The 18798-nt window shown below is 44.1% G+C and overlaps 1 protein-coding gene across 3 annotated transcripts; it reads left to right on the top strand.

The window, feature by feature from the left end:
* Positions 1-588: 588 nt before the first annotated feature.
* On the top strand, positions 589-6170 carry fyrd1 (FYRN and FYRC domains INO80 complex interactor 1). 3 transcript variants are annotated; one of them, XM_021588255.3, is made up of 15 exons: positions 589-870; positions 1124-1296; positions 1503-1560; positions 1686-1768; positions 1960-1996; positions 2488-2550; positions 2901-3137; positions 3327-3397; positions 3515-3729; positions 3842-3981; positions 4262-4408; positions 4534-4631; positions 4726-4836; positions 5037-5181; positions 5387-6170. In XM_021588255.3, exons 1-15 carry the CDS (start codon positions 793-795, stop codon positions 5390-5392), a joined length of 1662 nt encoding a protein of 553 aa, XP_021443930.1. In that variant the 5' UTR covers positions 589-792; the 3' UTR covers positions 5393-6170. The 3 variants fall into 3 exon arrangements, with proteins under 3 accessions (XP_021443930.1, XP_021443926.1, XP_021443928.1); XM_021588251.3 differs by having other exon boundaries at positions 5037-5185; XM_021588253.3 differs by lacking the exon at positions 2488-2550 and having other exon boundaries at positions 592-870; positions 5037-5185.
* Positions 6171-18798: the final 12628 nt, after the last annotated feature.

Below are 18798 nucleotides of genomic sequence, written 5' to 3'. Positions count from 1 at the left end.
TGTATGTCTACTTTGATATTCAACCATAAATATGAATATGTGTATGGGCTCATCTCTAAAAGAGACCTTGGTCTCAGCATGACTCCCTGTCAAAATAAAGTTGAAATGCAATAAATAAGTGATTGCTGTATTTGATATATATCAAATTACGTGCATATAACTGTTGGGTATGTGTATAATAGATCAAGGGTTGTTCGTCTACTTCTTCATTAATGTCAAACTCCTGTCAGCATAGCCTAGGGATTCAAATAAAAGTCAGATGTTGTGTAAGTCGACATGTTTACTGTACCTTCTGGCATTGGCAGGACTGCTGGCACTTGTTTGTTTCTCATTTGATCATATCTGTTGTCAGAGAGCAAGATTCGAGATGTTCATTGATAAAACATGTATCATTAAATAAATGCAATTGATACAAATATTGTTTAGTATTATTGTGAACGTAGCTCAAACTCAGTTCCAACTACAGATACAGCATACTTGAGCACGTCAGCTGTTGACAACAGGCTGCATAAAGAACTACATTTCCCAAATCTAAAAAAAAGCAATTTAATGACAGGAAAGACATGGTGCTCGTTTTAATACCTCCGAAGCGTAGTTTCCGTCAGTTTTCTGAAATAGTTCAGGCGATAAAAACAAGTCGACTGCACAACGCGTTGTTGGATTTTTGCAAAACTTCCATCATAGTAATTGTTGAGATTAGAAACAAACATTAACAAACATACTCTCCGGGAAACGTGTTTGTTTGCTAGCGTCAAGCTTTTGCTGCAACGTGTAAGTTATGTAAACAATGCAATGGAGACAAGCGAAGAAGTGCTTCAGGGTTCTCCGATGATTCACGGAAAAGAGCAAGCACGAATTGACAGGAGTGGGGTAAGTTTTTGCAAAATACAACGAATACTCGTACAAACGTTCATTCGCGCTAACTGCCGAATTATCTACTTCCTACAAACCTCTCGCCTGCGATCATTGATAGCTAACTAGCTGGTAGTAGCTGCTCATGCGCCGTCGAGCTCATTTCCAAAACATCCTCATGCCTCTTCTTATTTTCCCAGGCAGTAGCTATGTTCTACAAAATCATCTAGATGACCAGAGTTCTTGGATGTGTGTTTTCGTTTTGTTCCAGCCCTCAACGAGCAGAAACCCGACCACAGGAACTCCTCTCTCACCTATGGACCCACTGAACACACTGTCCAACTTTGAGTCAGAGATGGAGCCAGACGGACAGGGAAACTACTCTCTCTTCCCTGCCTTGGACAACATGGCCAGCCTGGCAGGAGCTGCCGAGGCTCTAGAGAGGTAAGCAGTGCCATATGAACAGCATGCACACACACGTCCTTATTCTGTTGTATGTGAGAGGACAAATAGGCTGCCACTACACAGGAAAGATAAGTTGGGTCTTTCTGCTAGTATGATATGAGGATAAGTCTCTTACGTGAATATTTATTTGCTTTGTCTAAAATTGTCTACCTAAATATTAATGTCTATTAATTCTTTTTCCACAGTGAACCACCTAACGATGTTGCAGACAAGCCCAATCTCACATGGCTTGATGCTGCGCAGGTACAGTATTTTTTTTAAACACAGCCCTGTTTGTAGACTACTGTATGTACCATGTTGACATTTAAAATCAGATTGCTGTCTGTCAGTGAAATACATCAGCAATACAACAGTCTGCTCTTTCCCAGATTGTACTGGAGGCAGCTGGACGCCCAATGCACATCAAGGAGATCAAACAGCAAATCATTGACAGGGGATTGGTTCAGTCCAAGTACAGTACAACATTATCAATTCTATAGATATACAATGCATTTTAAAGAAAGACTAAATGCATCAACTGCATCCATTTAAAAAAACGTATTTTAAACTTTCAAAAACATTCCTGATAGATCAATATCATGATATTCCCAGTAATCATTCCTCAACTGCCCATAACCACATTTATATTCTATTTCTGGACAGTGCGAAGTCGAGCCTTGAGGCTGTCATGTACCGTGAGGTAAGACTAATGAGACACTTCAATGGCTGTGATAGGTCCAAAGCTCATAGCATCTCCATTTTCTTTGCTGTATTCCAATGGACTCCACACCAAGGCCACTATAAATTAAGCAGTTCACTTTATTTTCGTTATTTGTGCTGTACATTATTGAAGTGGATATTTCAGTATTAGAAAAAAAAACATATTTTTTGCTTTCTGCATATCATTTCACTCTATTGCTTTTCCCTTCCTTTTGTTATTGAAAGAAAGGCCATTAGTTGAACGTAGGACAGGTTTGCACATCAAAGGCCTGTGCCTTGAACCAGAGAGAATGTGATTGCGCTCTCTGCTATAGTATGCCAGGATTAGAACATTCATCATGATGCTCTTAAGTAGCAGTTAACACAGGCTAGATCTTAGTCATTCAAGGTTACAACAGTGAGACTGACCCTTAAGACATTTGTCAGTTCCCCAACACCTAGCCTTGGCCTTAGTATCCCACTATGTTGCAGACACAGAAAGGCAGCAGGAGATTCAAGAGGATTGAGAACAGAAATGGAGTCTTTGCACTGTTGGTAAGTTATTATTATGCAAAGGATGTCAGAAGAAATCCCTTTAGTTCAATTCTATCACTGCTGATCTGACAAATATAGACATTTAGGAGAGTGCAGTGGAAGATCAATGTGTTTGGATAATTAACATTATATTTTTTTTCCTTATATAGTCATTGTAGCCATGTTACTTTGCTCTGTCACAGTTTTCATTTTGCGTTGTATCAGTTACTGTTCCAGATATACCTCATCCACATAACATTGTCATTGTATGCACAATCATATGCTGTGGATCATGGCCTACATTGCCACTAGTATTTCAATGTGGTGTTATGATGCAATGCCCACTGAGTTTCGTCTCTCTCCATCCACAGACAGATGATGAGGGGCAGCAGGCTCTACAGTCCTTCACCACCCAGTCTTTCATGGGGTCTCCCCCCCAGTCAACCTTCTCCAGCTCTGGCTCAGCAGCCTCTCTGCCTCCCTTCCCCTCCCCCACGGGTCTCTCTGAGACCAGGCCCAAGACCAAGAAAGGCCCACGCAAGAACCAGAACGAAAAGTATAGATTAAAGTACCTCAGACTACGCAAAGCAGCACTGGCCATGATTTTTGTGAGTACTCTACATACTAAAGACAATCACTTGAATGAGTATTAATTAAGTTATTTCTGTAACACAATGTGTTCAGATGCTACATATGTCCCCCATAACACTTAGATGTATGGAAGAGAAATGTTGGAGATGTGGAGTAGACTGGTATTATTGGCTGAGGGCTGAAGTCACTAACTGAATATCCCACAGGAGAATGCGGCTCTCTGTGATGAAGTTGCCCACTTGGAGGAGAAGTTTGTGCGAGCAAAAGAGGAGCGCAGGTGAGTTTAATTGTGTTATATTGTTGCATTTAAAAAAAAATTTGGACACTGATTGACAGGTACTTTGAAAACAGTTTTTGTTGTCTAATCGGGCATCTCTTGTGCTTTGTTTTCCAGGTTCTTACTGAAATCGCTGTTGCAGTACCAGTCTGTGTCAGAGGGGGAGCTGCTCACCGCTGCTACTACCAGCTCTCACCCCCCTGTGACCTTCAGTTCCATCCCAACGGGGGCGTCAGTCCTGCCTGTGGGTCATAACCTGACCTCTGGGGCAGAGGAGGGCCTTCCTAAGAAGCCTAAGAAGGAACGAGGCAGGGAGAATGGGAAAGAGGACGGTGGGTAGAGCCATGTTTATACCAGCCTACCTGTAGATAAGACAGATTCTTATGTCTTGTAATGATGGGTAGCACAGTATTTTCTTTGACTCTATAAATACATTTTCCTCAGGTCCAAAAAGAATGTCAAAAAAGCGGAAGCTTGCTGACGCGGGGTCTCGTAAGCTGGTTCAGCCCATCGCCCTGGACTCCTCAGGACGTCCTGTCTTCCCCATAGTACTGGGGGGTCTGACTGTGTACAGTCTAGGGGAGGTCTGTGTCTCAACTCATACTTAATGCCTCACATTTGTTCTTTATAAACACTGTCCAACTTATCTTACATTGTTCTCCTTTCCTTGTCTCCTCACTTGCATAACCATTTGTTGAAAGTACTGAACAGATTTCCACCATATTGCCCTCCCTTATCATGTTGGTCAGGATCAGTGTCCATGAAAGGAGACCAGGAGAGGCTATTTAAGACTGTTGGGACACAGCCCATGACTTCTCAGATCAGTGGCTAGAGAATAATGAATGATGTCCTTCTCTGTTCCAGATTATCACAGACAGGATGCTGTTCCATGACCAGTGTGCCATCTACCCAGTGGGTTACTGTAGCACACGCTTCTTCGCCAGCATGAAGAGCCCTGATCAGCAGTGCCTCTACACCTGCCAGATTAAGGACGGGGGTGGTGGCCCACAGGTACACTCACACTAATGGAGCTATAAAACATTATGAAGTCAAGTGCTAAGTAAGTCAATTAGGTGCTGTGAGACAGCTTATGTTTTTGTGAGTGTTTTCCTTATTAAACCATCTCCCCCTCCCAGTTTGAGATAGTGCCTGAGGAAGACCCTCAGAATGCCATAGCTGCCTCCTCTGCCCTCACCTGCCATTCCAACCTGCTGAAGGCCATTGGTGCTCTAAGGTACCTGCTTGCTGCACAGACTGGCTTATAGAAACAGTGGATGCATTTCATTGTATGACTTTTCTCTCATTATCTTACAACTATACCCCTACAGATCGAAACCGGTGGCACCCATCGTGCCTTCAGGAGCAGACTTCTTTGGCTTCTCCCACCCCACCATCCAGAACCTGATCCAGAGCTGCCCAGGAGCACGCAAGTGCAGCAAGTGCGTCTCTAGTACTCAAGTATAATGTCATCTACCTCACAGGAAATTAATTGAACATTGCACATTATCTTTGTGGAGATGGCAATTGGTGCATTTCCTTTTTCAGATGAACTGACCTTTAATATACTCTCTCATATCTGCTAATGTACATGTAGCTGAATGACTTATGTTCTGCTTATTGGTGTGATATGTCCTTGTAGTTATCAGTGGATCCGTTTCGAGGTGTGTCGTCCAGGCGACGGCCAGGTTCCACACAGCCTGTCTGAGGACGATGCCTCTGTCAGCTTTGAGGCATACCAGAGACACCAGGGCTTTGATGACAGCATCAGGGGGGAGCACAATCTAGTAGGTGAGGCTGAGCAGTTTGCCATACGTTCTCTACCTACCTGTAAACCCCCTAGGCTCAGCATTTAGCATATAATGGCCTTTGTTTATTATTCTTGTTGTATGAAGTTGTCTGCTATCAGAAATAGAAAGCAATGATATTATGGGTCAACTATCCTCAGTCAAGATCTGATTTCAACCACTCAGTCCCATCTTCTTTCCCCAGGCATGACTCCACAATCCCCTGGTTCCTCTCACCAGCATCTTCTGAGCTCACCCACCCTGCAACCATCTACATCTTACTTCAGCCACTGATCTGTTCCTCCTCAACATCCAGACCAGTGAAGTAGTGGTAAAGAAAATACTGATCGCCCTTTGCGGTTAATAAAGTAATGCTCCATATATTTAATGCATTTATTTGTGATAGGTGGGTAAATGCTTGTGCAAAATAAATTAAATGGCATTTACCCTCCACTACACCACTGCTCTAGAAAGCCTGGTGACGCCTGTGTGGAAGTTCTCAATAGGACCAGTTGCGTCTCTACTGACATTGACAGTTCTGGAAGGAACCAAGAAGAGGAGACTACCGGAATCATGTTCTCTTCAATTTAAACGATCAATGTATGTTGTTGTTATCATGTGAAAGAAAGTTGATCTGACCAAGTTGGCCCCTGTATGTACCACTGTAGTTAGTACTATAAAATGGGTGGTTCGAGTCCTGAATGCTGAATGGAATACCACGGCTATGACAAAACATTTGTTTACTATTCTAATTACACTGGTAACCAGTTTATAATAACAATAAGGCACCTTGGGGGTTTTGTGATATATGGCCATTATACCAAGGCTAAGGGCTGTATCCAGTCCTGAACTGTGGTATATTGGCCATATACTACCCCTCCCCCCCCTCCTGCCTTATTGCTTAACTATAGTTTATTTGGTGGACAATGTAAAAATGGACTATGTCTGTCATTTCAATAAAAACGTTTTTTCATTTTACTATCATCAAATAATAGAAGGTAATAATGATTGTTAATGAATTCTCATATGGTATCATTCAAAAACAAATTTCCCACCCATTTGGGTTGACTAATCCATTCTAGGAGAGGGGGGGTTCTCATCTCACTGCTTGTCCGGACAGCGGTTTAGAGTGAAGGGAGGTGCAGGTAGAACCCCATCGGCACTGTAAATAGGACATGCCTTAAAGTCACAAGGCCAGGGCCTCTATCAGTAGCGCAAGCCGGCTACATTTTTCATGGAACAGTAATTCGTGGACACTAGGATGGCGCTAACGCCCCACTGCAGTATGGGAGCTGGGACCCACACCTTTTATCAAGGTGGAAAGGCCTGCATGACAACATGCCATGCTGCTGACAATAACAAAGAATTCAGACCCATTTGATCCAGCTCATCCTGGGTAGAAACACCACACCATAACTTAATACACATTACAAGTACAGCAATCAGACTTGAAAGATATATTTGGATTAAGTGACCAAGATTCTCTGGTTATAAATAATGTTGATATACTGGTCATTGGAATGAGACGCCCTCCTCCCCATAAGCCACAGCTCTCGCCCCTAGAGACAGTCTACAGGCCACGTCCTGCTTATCCCGGGGATGGATACTGGCACAAAGTCACTGGTAAACCTCTTTCCACATTCTAATACCCACACAAGCTTAGGGCCGGAAGGATGTCAGTATCGTGGCAGGAAAACAAAGTGGATTTAACTTTTTAAGAAGACAGCCCTAATGTTGGAAACATTATGTAGTCATCCAGTCACATTTATTTCCCAAGCTATAGCACACTATTTTACATACAGCAGGTTATTAAAGGAACAGAGTTTGGTCTGCTTCGTGTTTTCATTTTTGTCATGGAAAATTTTGCGATACTGATATTGTCCCTGCCCTAATGCATTGCTTCATTCTAAGTGTTATGCTAGTATCAATATTGGAACATAGCCTATTCTCACAGTATTCAAATGTGAACTGCTTAAAGCTTTTTCACATTGTCGGATCGGGTATTCAAACAGGCAACATTTGTTACCAGCCAAGCACTCTAACCACTAGGTTAAATGCTACCCCATACCTTAGAACTAAGATTTTTGAGATAAATTGCAGGCCACACTACTTGCCTAGAGAGTTCTCAGCTATACTTTCCGTGGCTGTTTATTTATCACCACAAACAGATGCTGGTACTAAGACCGCACTCAGTCAGCTGTATAAGGGAATAAGCAAACAGGAAACCACTCACACAGAGGCGGCGCTCCTAGTAGCAGGATACTTTAATGCAGGGAAACTTCTACCAAATCTCTATCAACATGTTAAATGTGCAACCAGAGGGAAAACAATTCTAGATCACCTGTACTCCACAAACAGAGACTCGTGCAAAGCTCTCCCTCGCCCTCCATTTGGTAAATCCGACCACAACTCTATCCCCCTGATTCCTGCTTACAAGCAAAAATTAAAGCAGGAAGCACCAGTGACTCGGTCTATAAAAAAATGGTCAGATGAAGCAGATGCTAGGACTGTTTTGCTATCAGAGACTGGAACATGTTCCGGGATTCTTCTGATGACATTGAGGAATACACCACATCAGTCACTGGATTTATCAATAAGTGCATTGAGGACGTCGTCCCCGCAGTGACTGTACGTACATACCCCAACCAGAAGCCATGGATTCCAGGTAACATTCGCACTGAGCTAAAGGGTAGAGCTGCCGCTTTCAAGGTGCGGGACTCTAACCCGGAAGATTACAAGAAATCCGGCTATGCTCTGCGACAAACCATCAAACAGGCAAAGCGTCAATGCAGGGCTAAGATTGAATCATACTACACCGGCTCCGACACTCGTCGGATGTGGCAGGGCTTGCAAACTATTACAGACTACAAAGGGAAGCACAGCCGCGAGCTGCTCAGTGACACGAGTCTACCAGATGAGCTAAATCACTTCTATGCTCGCTTCGAGGCAAGCAACACTGAGGCATGCATGAGAGCATCAGCTGTTCTGGACGACTGTGTGATCACGCTCTCCGTAGCCGACGTGAGTAAGACCTTTAAACAGGTCAACATACAAGGCTGCGGTGCCAGATGGATTACCAGGACGTGTGCTCCGGGCATGTGCTGACCAACTGACAGGTGTCTCCACTGACATTTTCAACATGTCCCTGATTGAGTCTGTAATACCAACATGCTTCAAGCAGACCACTATAGTCCCTGTGCCCAAGAACACAAAGGCAACCTGTCTAAATAACTACAGACCATGAAGTGCTTTGAAAGGCTGGTAATGGCTCACAACACCATTATCCCAGAAACCCTAGACCCACTCCAATTTGCATACCGCCCAAACAGATCCACAGATGATGCAATCTCTATTGCACTCCACACCGCCCTTTCCCACCTGGACAAAAGGAACACCTATGTGAGAATGCTATTCATTGACTACAGCTCAGCGTTCAACACCATAGTACCCTCAAAGCTCATCACTAAACTAAGGAACCTGGGACTGAACACCTCCCTCTGCAACTGGATGCTGGACTTCCTGACGGGCCGCCCCCAGGTGGTGAGGGTAGGTAGCAACACATCTGCCACACTGATCCTCAGCATTGGAGCTTCCCAGGGGTGGTTGCTCAGTCCCCTCCTGTACTCTCTGTTCACCCATGACTGCATGGCCAGGCACAACTCCAACACCATCATTAAGTTTGCAAACGACACAACAGTGGTAGGCCTGATCACCGACAACGACGAGAGAGGTCAGAGACCTGGCCGGGTGTTGCCAGAATAACAACCTGTCCCTCAACGTAACCAAGACTAAGGAGATGATTGTGGACTACAGGAAAAGGAGCACCGAGCACGTACCCATTCTCATCGACGGAGCTGTAGTGGAGCAGGTTGAGAGCTTCAAATTCATTGGTGTCCACATCAACAACAAACTAGAATGGTCCAAACACACCAAGACAGTCCTGAAGAGATAACGACAACGCCTATTCCCCCTCAGGAACTAAAAGATTTGGCATGGGTCCTGAGATCCTCAAAAGTGTCTATAGCTACAACATTGAGAGCATCCTGACCGGTTGCATCACTGCCTGGTAAGTCAATTGCTCGGCCTCCGACCGCAAGGCACTTTAGAGGGTAGTGCGTACGGCCCAGTACATCACTGGGGCAAATTGTCAAAGACCCCAGCCACCCCAGTCATAGACTGTTCTCTCTACTACCGCATGGCAAGCGGTACCGGAGTGCCAAGTCTAGGACAAAACTGCTTCTCAACAGTTTTTACCCCCAAGCCATAAGACTCCTGAATCCTGAACAGGTAACCAAATGGTTACCCAGACTATTTGCATTGTGTGCCACCCCCCCCCCCCCAACCCCTCTTTTACGCTCCTGCTACTCCCTGTTTATTTTATATACATAGTCACTTTAACCATACCTACATGTACATGCTACCTCAATAAGCCTGACTAACTGGTGTCTGTATATATCCTTGCTACTCTTATTTTCAAATGTTTTACTGTTGTTTTATTTCTTTACTCACACACACACCTTTTTTTTTTGCACTATTGGTTAGAGCCTGTAAGTAAGCATTTGACTGTAAGGTCTACTACACCTGTTGTATTCAGCGCACGTGACAAATAAACTTTGATTTGATATAGAAGTCAGATTTGAAAATTCCTAATGAAGACACTTTAGTCATCACCTTTGTGCACAAAACATCCTTTGAATTATTCAAATAATTGTTGTTAATTTCTTTTCTCCATCACTCACAGCAGAAGATATTAAAATGTTATATTCATCCAATGTCTGCCATGTTTTTGGATAATGTGATGATGTCATCGCTGCTTGTGCTGCTCCCTGTGCTAGAGCCCAGTACGGACTTGAATTTTAAGCCCGAGCCCTACCCACAACGTTTAGGGCCTACCCTACCCAGGCCCGATTGCTTCTGACAAATTTAAGGCTGGAGGACAAAGCTGGAGATCACTCTGTCATGCTGATTGAGTTCGAATAAAAGACTGGAAGCTTCAAAAGGAGGGTGGTGCTTGGAATCATTGTTCTTCCTCTGTCAACCATGGTTACCTGCAAGGAAACACGTGCCGTCATCATTGCTTTGCGCAAAAAGGGCTTTACAGGCAAGGATATTGCTGCCAGAAAGATTGCACCTAAATCAACCATTTATCGGATCATAAAGAACTTCAAGGAGAGTGGTTGAATTGTTGTGAAGAAGGCTTCAGGGCACCCAAAAAAGTCAAACAAGCGCCAGGACCGTCTCTTAAAGCAAGGAAGCCACTTTTCTCCAGGAAAAACATCAGGGACAGACTGATATTCTGCAAAAGGTACAGGGATTGGACTGCTGAGGACTGGGGTAAAGTCATTTTCTCTGATGAATCCCCTTTCCATTTGTTTGGGGCATCCGGAAAAAAGCTTGTCCGGAGAAGACAAGGTGAGCGCTACCATCAGTCCTGTGTCATGCCAACAGTAAAGCATCCTGAGACCATTCATGTGTGGGGTTGCTTCTCAGCCAAGGGAGTGGGCTCACTCACAATTTTGTCTAAGAACACAGCCATGAATAAAGAATGGTACCAACACATCCTCCGAGAGCAGTTTCTCCCAACCATCCAGGAACAGTTTGGTGACCAACAATGCCTTTTCCAGCATGATGGAGCACCTTGCCATAAGGAAAAAGTAACTAAGCGGCTCGGGGAACAAAACATCGATATTTTGGGTCAATGGTCAGGAAACTCCCCAGACCTTAATCCCATTGACAACTTGTGGTCAATCCTCAAGAGGCGGGTGGACAAACAAAAAAACACAAATTCTGACAAACTCCAAGCATTGATTATGCAAAAATGGGCTGCCATCAGTCAGGATGTGGCCCAGAAGTTAATTGACAGCATGCCAGGGCGGATTGCAGAGGTCCTGAAAAAGAAGGGTCAACACTGCAAATATTGACTCTTTGCATCAAATTCATATAATTGTCAATAAAAGCCTTTGACACATATGAAATGCTTGTAATTATACTTAAGTATACCATAGTAACATCTGACAAAAATATCTAAAGACACTGAAGCTGCAAACTTTGTGGAATTAATATTTGTGTCATTCTCAAAACTTTTGGCCATGACTGTACTCTGCTGATGGGGGCTATAAAAATGTGAGTATCCATAGTAACAGGTCCACTTGGGCTGCACTGCTCAATGAAGAGACAGGAGAGAGAAGTTAGCTGTATGCTACTTTGTCACTCTAAACTCCAACAAAACTCAAGGAACAATATTATTGTCTGTGAAATCTCTCCGCTTTTTCAGAGCCTTCAGAAAGTATTCATACCCTTTGACTTATTCCACATTTTGTTGTGATACATCCTGAATTCAGAATGGATTTAATAGATTTTTATCTCACTCATCTATCATGTTTTTAGCTGTTTTTGTAAATTTTTTGAAAATGAAATACAGAAATTGACAAGTATTCACAACCCTGAGTCAATACATGTTAGAATCACCTTTGGCTGCGATTACAGCTGTGAGTCTTTCTGGGTAAGTCTTTAAGAGCTTTGCACACCTGGATTGTACAATATTTTCACATTATTATTTAAAGAATTCTTCAAGCTGTCAAATTGGTTGTTTATCATTGCTAGACAGCCTGTTTTGGAATGTATAATAGTAATTTAACCCTATTAAAACATAACCAAATTACAAACTTGTAATTTAAATGAATTGTTATAGTATTAATGTTTTTCTAAAATGTTGGGTTTCAGGTTCTCCAAATCAGCTCTAACATCAGACTAGTTATGAATAATGTGAGAACATAAGGCTACATTCCAATCTTGATATTAGCACACCACTTAGGATGCATGCATTGCTTCATTCTAAGTGGTATGCTTGTGTGGGTTTTGGAATGTGGAAAAAGAGGTTTACCAGTGACTTTATGTTCCAGAATCCATCCTTGGGACAAGCAGGACGTGGCCTACAGACTTTCTCTAGGGGAGAGAGCTGTGGCTTATGGGGAGAAGGGTGTCTCACTCAATTCACATATCTTTGAGGAAAGTCTGATCGCTGTAGTTGTAATGTTTACTTATGTATAGTGTAGTGGTTTTACAGATGAACTGGTTCTGTTGAAATATTTGTTATTGTGTCAACAGCTTGGAATGTTGTCATGCAGGCTTTCTTTAAACTGCACGCAGATGCATACATTTTTTATCCACGAGTTCATCTGACTCAGGGGAAGTAGTTATAAAGGATGTCATTGCCAAAATCCCAAACTACCCCTTTAAGCAAGGTGTAAAAGCCTGCATGACAACATGCTGAGTTGTTGACACAAGAACAAATATTTCAACAGAACCAGTTCATCAAGCCCTTCCAGTTCATGGTCGGTAGAATGCTACACTATACCCAAGTACACATTCCAACTACACATTGGCATGTATTCATGGTTGCCAACGGAAGCCAGGCTTCCCCAAAAAAAAATTATCAAAAAAGAAATTGAAATATACAATCTCTTTCGTCTGTGTTTCATAATTTTCCATTTGCAAGAGGCACCGGAGAAAGCATCTGAGCAAGCAAAACAAAGCCCCTCTATCTCTGTATGTGTAGCCCATCTATGTGATGCTGTGGTCAAAAAGAGAGACATTATTGCAAAGAAAGCCAGCGAGGATTTGGTCTCACTTGATAATAAAATGTTTTATAATAAATAGCTAATCAGCGAAGTAAACTGCGTGAGCTCAACTGTGAATGGTCCTGACGCACCACAAAAAGTGTCAAGGGAAGACAGTTTGGATTTGGCTTCACATCAATCACATGCCAAACGTCATTGACAGAAAATACTTAAATTGTTGCGTCGTTGTCCTCCCGTGGATACTAGCTAGCTAAAATTGTCCCTCTTCTAAATTATACATGGATGGAAATATAGATTTGGACTTTAAATTAATTATCTGTACTGGCCAATGATTATAACGGCAGTTCTGATCCAACCATAGATTCATACATTGTGCCCCTGGCCTGAGAGGATGGAAGTTCAATATGTAGCTAGATGTAGTAGGCTAATGTTAACTAGCTGGCTCGTCGTTGCCCATGGAAGGAAGTTAGGCTGGCGAGCAAGCATTTCAGCCAGGTACTGTAGCCTAGGACAACAACTACTAAAAGCGTGTTCCTGGAATGCAGCAGGTATTGCAGGATTTTATTCCAACTAGGCACTACATCTGACCAACTGAGCTTGATCAATTGATCCGTTCAGTGATTGCCTAAATACAACACACCTGGTTTTCCAGGTCGGTTAAATCAAAAACATGAAGTGCCTGTGGCACTACAGGACCAGGATTGCCTACCCCTGGTGTACTGCATGACAGAGTCATAGACTGTTTCGGCAACATGAAAGAGAGAAGGTTGGCATTGGCATTTCTCCACAAGTAGGGTGAGTCAACATGTTTTTTTTTAACTTGAAAGCACACACACAATCCAGTACCATGGACATCAACATCATATTTAGCTTACGTTGAATGGACTACATCGTTTTTGGTATCTTTTAGTTCTCACTGTATTAGACTAAGCAGAGGTGATTTGATGACGTTGAAATGTTGAAGTTGAAATGGTGCTGGAATAGTGGAGGTAACTCCTGTTTTCTTTATGACTTGCAGTAACTCTTCGTGGGTCTAAATCAAAATGACTAGTTATTTAGTCGTTCGAAAATATTGGAACCATTAATTTGCTTAACCATGCTATTAGGTAATGTAACGGTTTGTTACATGCAATATGCTTTGTGGACTTCACCGGAGAGATGTTAATCTCCGGTTTTGTGATGAAACAAAGGTGAGGTTGAATTTATTCTACCACTGTCTTTTTTATTGTCTTGGCCTTAGTTCATATGCCTTGCCACTGTGATATCAGCCTAACAGATTATAGAGTAAACAACACAATTATTACAATCCATAGGTTATAATAGGGCTTCTTATAAAAGTTGTAATATGGCATTTATTTCTGGCTTGGCTTCTCCTGTGATTTTACCCACGCACCGCAACTGCAAGTACGATCATCAGATTTACCTCAAAGATACACTACCATTCAAAAGTTTGGGGTCACTTTGAAGGACACTTTACTTACATTTCTAAGAAACCTCAATTTGCAGCAATGACAGCCTTGCAGACCTTTGGCATTCCAGTTGTCAATTTGTTGAGGTAATCTGAAGAGATTTCACCCCATGCTTCCTGAAGCACCTCCCACAAGTTGGATTGGCTTGACGGGCACTTCTTATGTACCATACGGTCAAGCTGATCCCACAACTGCTCAATACGGTTAAGGTCCGGTGACTGTGCTGGCCACTCCATTATAGACAGAATACCAGCTGACTGCTTCTTCCCTAAAGAGTTCTTGCATTTGGGTCATTGTCCTGTTGTAGGAGGAAACTGGCTCCAATTAAGCGCTGTCCACAGGGTATGGCATGGCGTTGCAAAATGGAGTGATAGCCTTCCTTCTTCAATATCCCTTCTACCCTGTACAAATCTCCCACTTGACCACCACCAAAGCACCCCCAGACCATCTCATTGCTTCCACCATGCTTGACTGATGGTATCAAGCACTCCTCCAGCATCTTTTCTGCATCTCACGCATGTTCTTCTTTGTGATCTGAACACCTCAAACTTAGATTTGTCTGTCCATAAAACCTTTTTCCAATCTTCCTCTGTCCAGTGTATGTGGTCGTTTGCCCATTTTAATATTTAATTTTTATTGGCCAGTCTGAGATATGTATTTTTCTTTGCAACTCTGCCTAGAAGGCCAGCATCCCGGAGTCGCCTCTTCACTATTGATGTTGAGACTGCTGTTTTGCGGGTACTATTTAAAGAAGCTGCCAGTTAAGAACTTGAGGCGTCGGTTTAACAAACTAGACACACTAATACAAACTCAGCAAAAAAAGAAATGTCCCTTTTTCAGGAAAAATCCAAATAACTTTGCAGATCTTCATTGTAAAGGGTTTAAACACTGTTTCCCATGCTTGTTCAATGAACCATAAACAATTAATGCACATGCACCTGCGGAACGGTCGTTAAGGCACTAACAGCTTAGAGATGGTAGGTAATTAAGGTCACAGTTATGAAAACTTAGGACACTAAAAAGAGGCCTTTCTACAGACTCTGAAAAACACCAAAAGAAAGATGGCCAGGGTCCCTGCTCATCTGCGTAAATGTGCCTTAGGCATGCTGCAAGGTGGCATGAGGACTGCAGATGTGGCCTGGGCAATAAATTGCAATGTCCGTACTGTGAGACACATAAGACAGGGCTACAGGCCAGACAGCTGATCGTCCTTGCAGTGGCAGACTATGTGTAACAACACCTGCACAGGATCGGTACATCCGAACATCAAACCTGCGGGACAGGTACAGGATGGCAACAACAACTGCCTGAGTTACACCAGGAATGCACAATCCCTCCATCAGTGCTCAGAGACTCTCCGCAATAGGCTGAGAGAGGCTAGACTGAAGGCTTGTAGGCCTGTTGTAAGGCAGGTCCTCACCAGACACCACCGGAAACAACGTTGCCTATGGGCACAAACCTACCGTCGATGGACCAGACAGAACTGGCAAAAAGTGCTCTTCACTGACGAGTCGAGGGTTTGTCTCACCAGGGGTGATGGTTGGGATTCGTGAAGGAATGAGCGTTACACCGAGGCCTGTAACGCTGGAGGGGGATCGATTTTGAGGTGGAGGGTCCGGCATGGTCTGGGGCGGTATATCACAGCATCATCTGACTGAGCTTGTTGTCTTTGCAGGCAATCTCAACGCTGTGCGTTATAGGGAAGACATCGTCCTCCCTCATGTGGTACCCTAACTGCAGGCTCATCCTGACATGACCCTCCAGCATGACAATGCCACCAGCCATACTGCTCGTTCTGCGCATGATTTCCTGCAAGACAGGAATGTCAGTGTTCTGCCACGGCCAGCAAAGAGCTCTGAGGGCTAGGGCCATTCCCCCCAAAAAATGTCCGGGAACTTGCAGGTGCCTTAGTGGAAGAGTGGGGTAACATCTCACAACATGAACTGGCAAATGTGGTGCAGTCCATGAGGAGATGCATTGCAGTACTTAATGCAGCTGGTGGCCACACCAGATACTGACTATTACTTTTGATTTTGACCCACCTTTGTTCAGGGACACTTCCGGCGCCGACAGAGATGGCCGCCTCGCTTCGCGTTCCTATGAAACTATGCAGTATTTTGTTTTTTTACGTGTTATTTACATATTTACATTGGTACCCCAGGTAATCTTAGGTTTCATTACATATATTCAGTAGTTCCTCCCGACTGTAAGAGCAATGCCAACTCACCATCATTACGACCAGGATTATGACTTTCCCGAAGCGGATCCTGTGTTCTGCCTTCCACCCAGGACAATGGATCGGATCCCAGCCGGCGACCCAAAACAACGACGTCGTAAAAGGGGCAAACGAAGCGGTCTTCTGGTCAGGCTCCGGAGACGGGCACATTGCGCACCACTCCCTAGCATACTACTCGCCAATGTCCAGTCTCTTGACAACAAGGTTGATGAAATGCGAGCAAGGTTAGAATTCTAGAGAGACATCAGAGACTGTAACGTTCTTTGCTTCACGGAAACATGGCTCACTTGAGAGACTCTATCGGAGTTGGTGCAGCCAGCTGGTTTCTTCACGCATCGCGCCGACAGAAACAAGCATCTTTCTGGTAAGAAGAGGGGCGGGGGGGGTATGCATTATGATTAACGAGACGTTGTGTGATCATAACAACATACAGGAACTCAAGTCCTTCTGTTCACCTGACTTAGAATTCCTCACAATCAAATGTCAACCGCATTATCTACCAAGGGAATTTTCTTTGATTATAATCACAGCCGCATATATTCCCCCCCAAGCAGACACATCGATGGCCCTGAACAAACTTTATTTGACTCTATGCAAACTGGAAACCACATATCCTGAGGCTGCATTCATTGTAGCTGGGGATTTTAACAAGGCTAATCTGAAAACAAGACTTCCTAAATTCTATCAGCATATCGATTGCGCAACCAGGGCTGGTAAAACCCTGGATCATTGTTATTCTAACTTCCGCGACGCATATAAGGCCCTCCCCCGCCTTCCAATCGGAAAAGCTGACCATGACTCCATTTTGTTGCTTCCAGCCTTCAGACAGAGACTAAAACAAGAAGCTCCCGCGCTCAGGTTTGTTCAACTCTGGTCCTAATCTGATTCCACGCTTCAAGACTGCTTCGATCACGTGGATTGGGATATGTTCCGCATTGCGTCCAACAACAACAACAACAACAACAACAACATTGACGAATACGCTTATTCGGTGAGCGAGTTCATTAGAAAGTGCATTGACAATGTTATACCCACAGCAACGATTAAAACATTTCCAAACCAGAAACCGTGGATTGATGACAGCATTCGCGCGAAACTGAAAGCGCGGACCACTGCTTTTAACCAGGGCAAGGTGACCGGAAACATGACCGAATACAAACAACGTAGCTATTCCCTCCGCAAGGCAATCAGACAAGCTAAGCGTCAGCATAGAGACAAAGTAGAGTCGCAATTCCATGGCTCAGACACAAGAGGTATGTGGCAGGGTCTACAGTCAATCACGGATTACAAAAAGAAAACCAGCCCCATCGCGGACCAGGATGTCTTGCTCTCAGACAGACTAAATAACGTTTTTTGCCCGCTTTGAGGACAATACAGTTCCACTGACACGGCCTGCTACCAAAACCTGCGGACTCTCCTTCACTGCAGCCGAAGTGAGTAAAACATTTAAACGTGTTAACCCTCGCAAGGCTGCAGGCACAGACGGCATCCCCAGCCGCGTCCTCAGAGCATGCGCAGACCAGCTGGCTGGTGTGTTTACGGACATATTCAATCAATCCTTATCCCAGTCTGCTGTTCCCACATGCTTCAAGAGGGCCACCATTGTTCCTGTTCCCAAGAAAGCTAAGGTAACTGAGCTAAACGACTACCGCCCCGTAGCACTCACTTCCGTCATAATGAAGCGCTTTGAGAGACTAGTCAAGGACCATATCACCTCCAACCTACCTGACACCCTAGACCCACTCCAATTTGCTTACCGCCCCAATAGGTCCACAGACGACACAATCACACTGTACATTGCCCTAACCCATCCGGACAAGAGGAATACCTATGTGAGAATGCTGTTCATCGACAACAGCTCAGCATTTAACACCATAGTACCCTCCAAACTCGTCATCAAGCTCGAGACCCTGGGTCTCGACCCCGCCCTCTGCAACTGGGTACTGGACTTCGACAGGCCGCCCCGAGGTGGTGAGGGTAGGTAACAACATTTCCACCCCGCTGATCCTCAACACTGGGGCCCCACAAGGGTGCGTTCTGAGCCCTCTCCTGTACTCCCTGTTCACCCACGACTGCGTGGCCATGCACGCCTCCAACTCAATCATCAAGTTTGCGGACGACACCACAGTGGTGGGCTTGATTACCAACAACGACGAGACGGCCTACAGGGAGGAGGTGAGGGCCCTCGGAGTCTGGTGTCAGGAAAATAACCTCACACTCAACGTCAACAAAGGAGATGATTGTGGACTTCAGAAAAAGAGCAGAGGGAGCACCCCCCCTATCCACATCGACGGGACAGTAGTGGAGAGGGTAGTAAGTTTTAAGTTCCTCG

Source organism: Oncorhynchus mykiss, chromosome 27 (assembly GCF_057628025.1).
Source record: "Oncorhynchus mykiss isolate SJ-2025 chromosome 27, ASM5762802v1, whole genome shotgun sequence".
Taxonomy (NCBI): domain Eukaryota; kingdom Metazoa; phylum Chordata; class Actinopteri; order Salmoniformes; family Salmonidae; genus Oncorhynchus; species Oncorhynchus mykiss.
The sequence above is the reverse complement of the archived record's forward strand: the minus strand, read 5'-3'. Positions and strand labels throughout refer to the sequence as shown.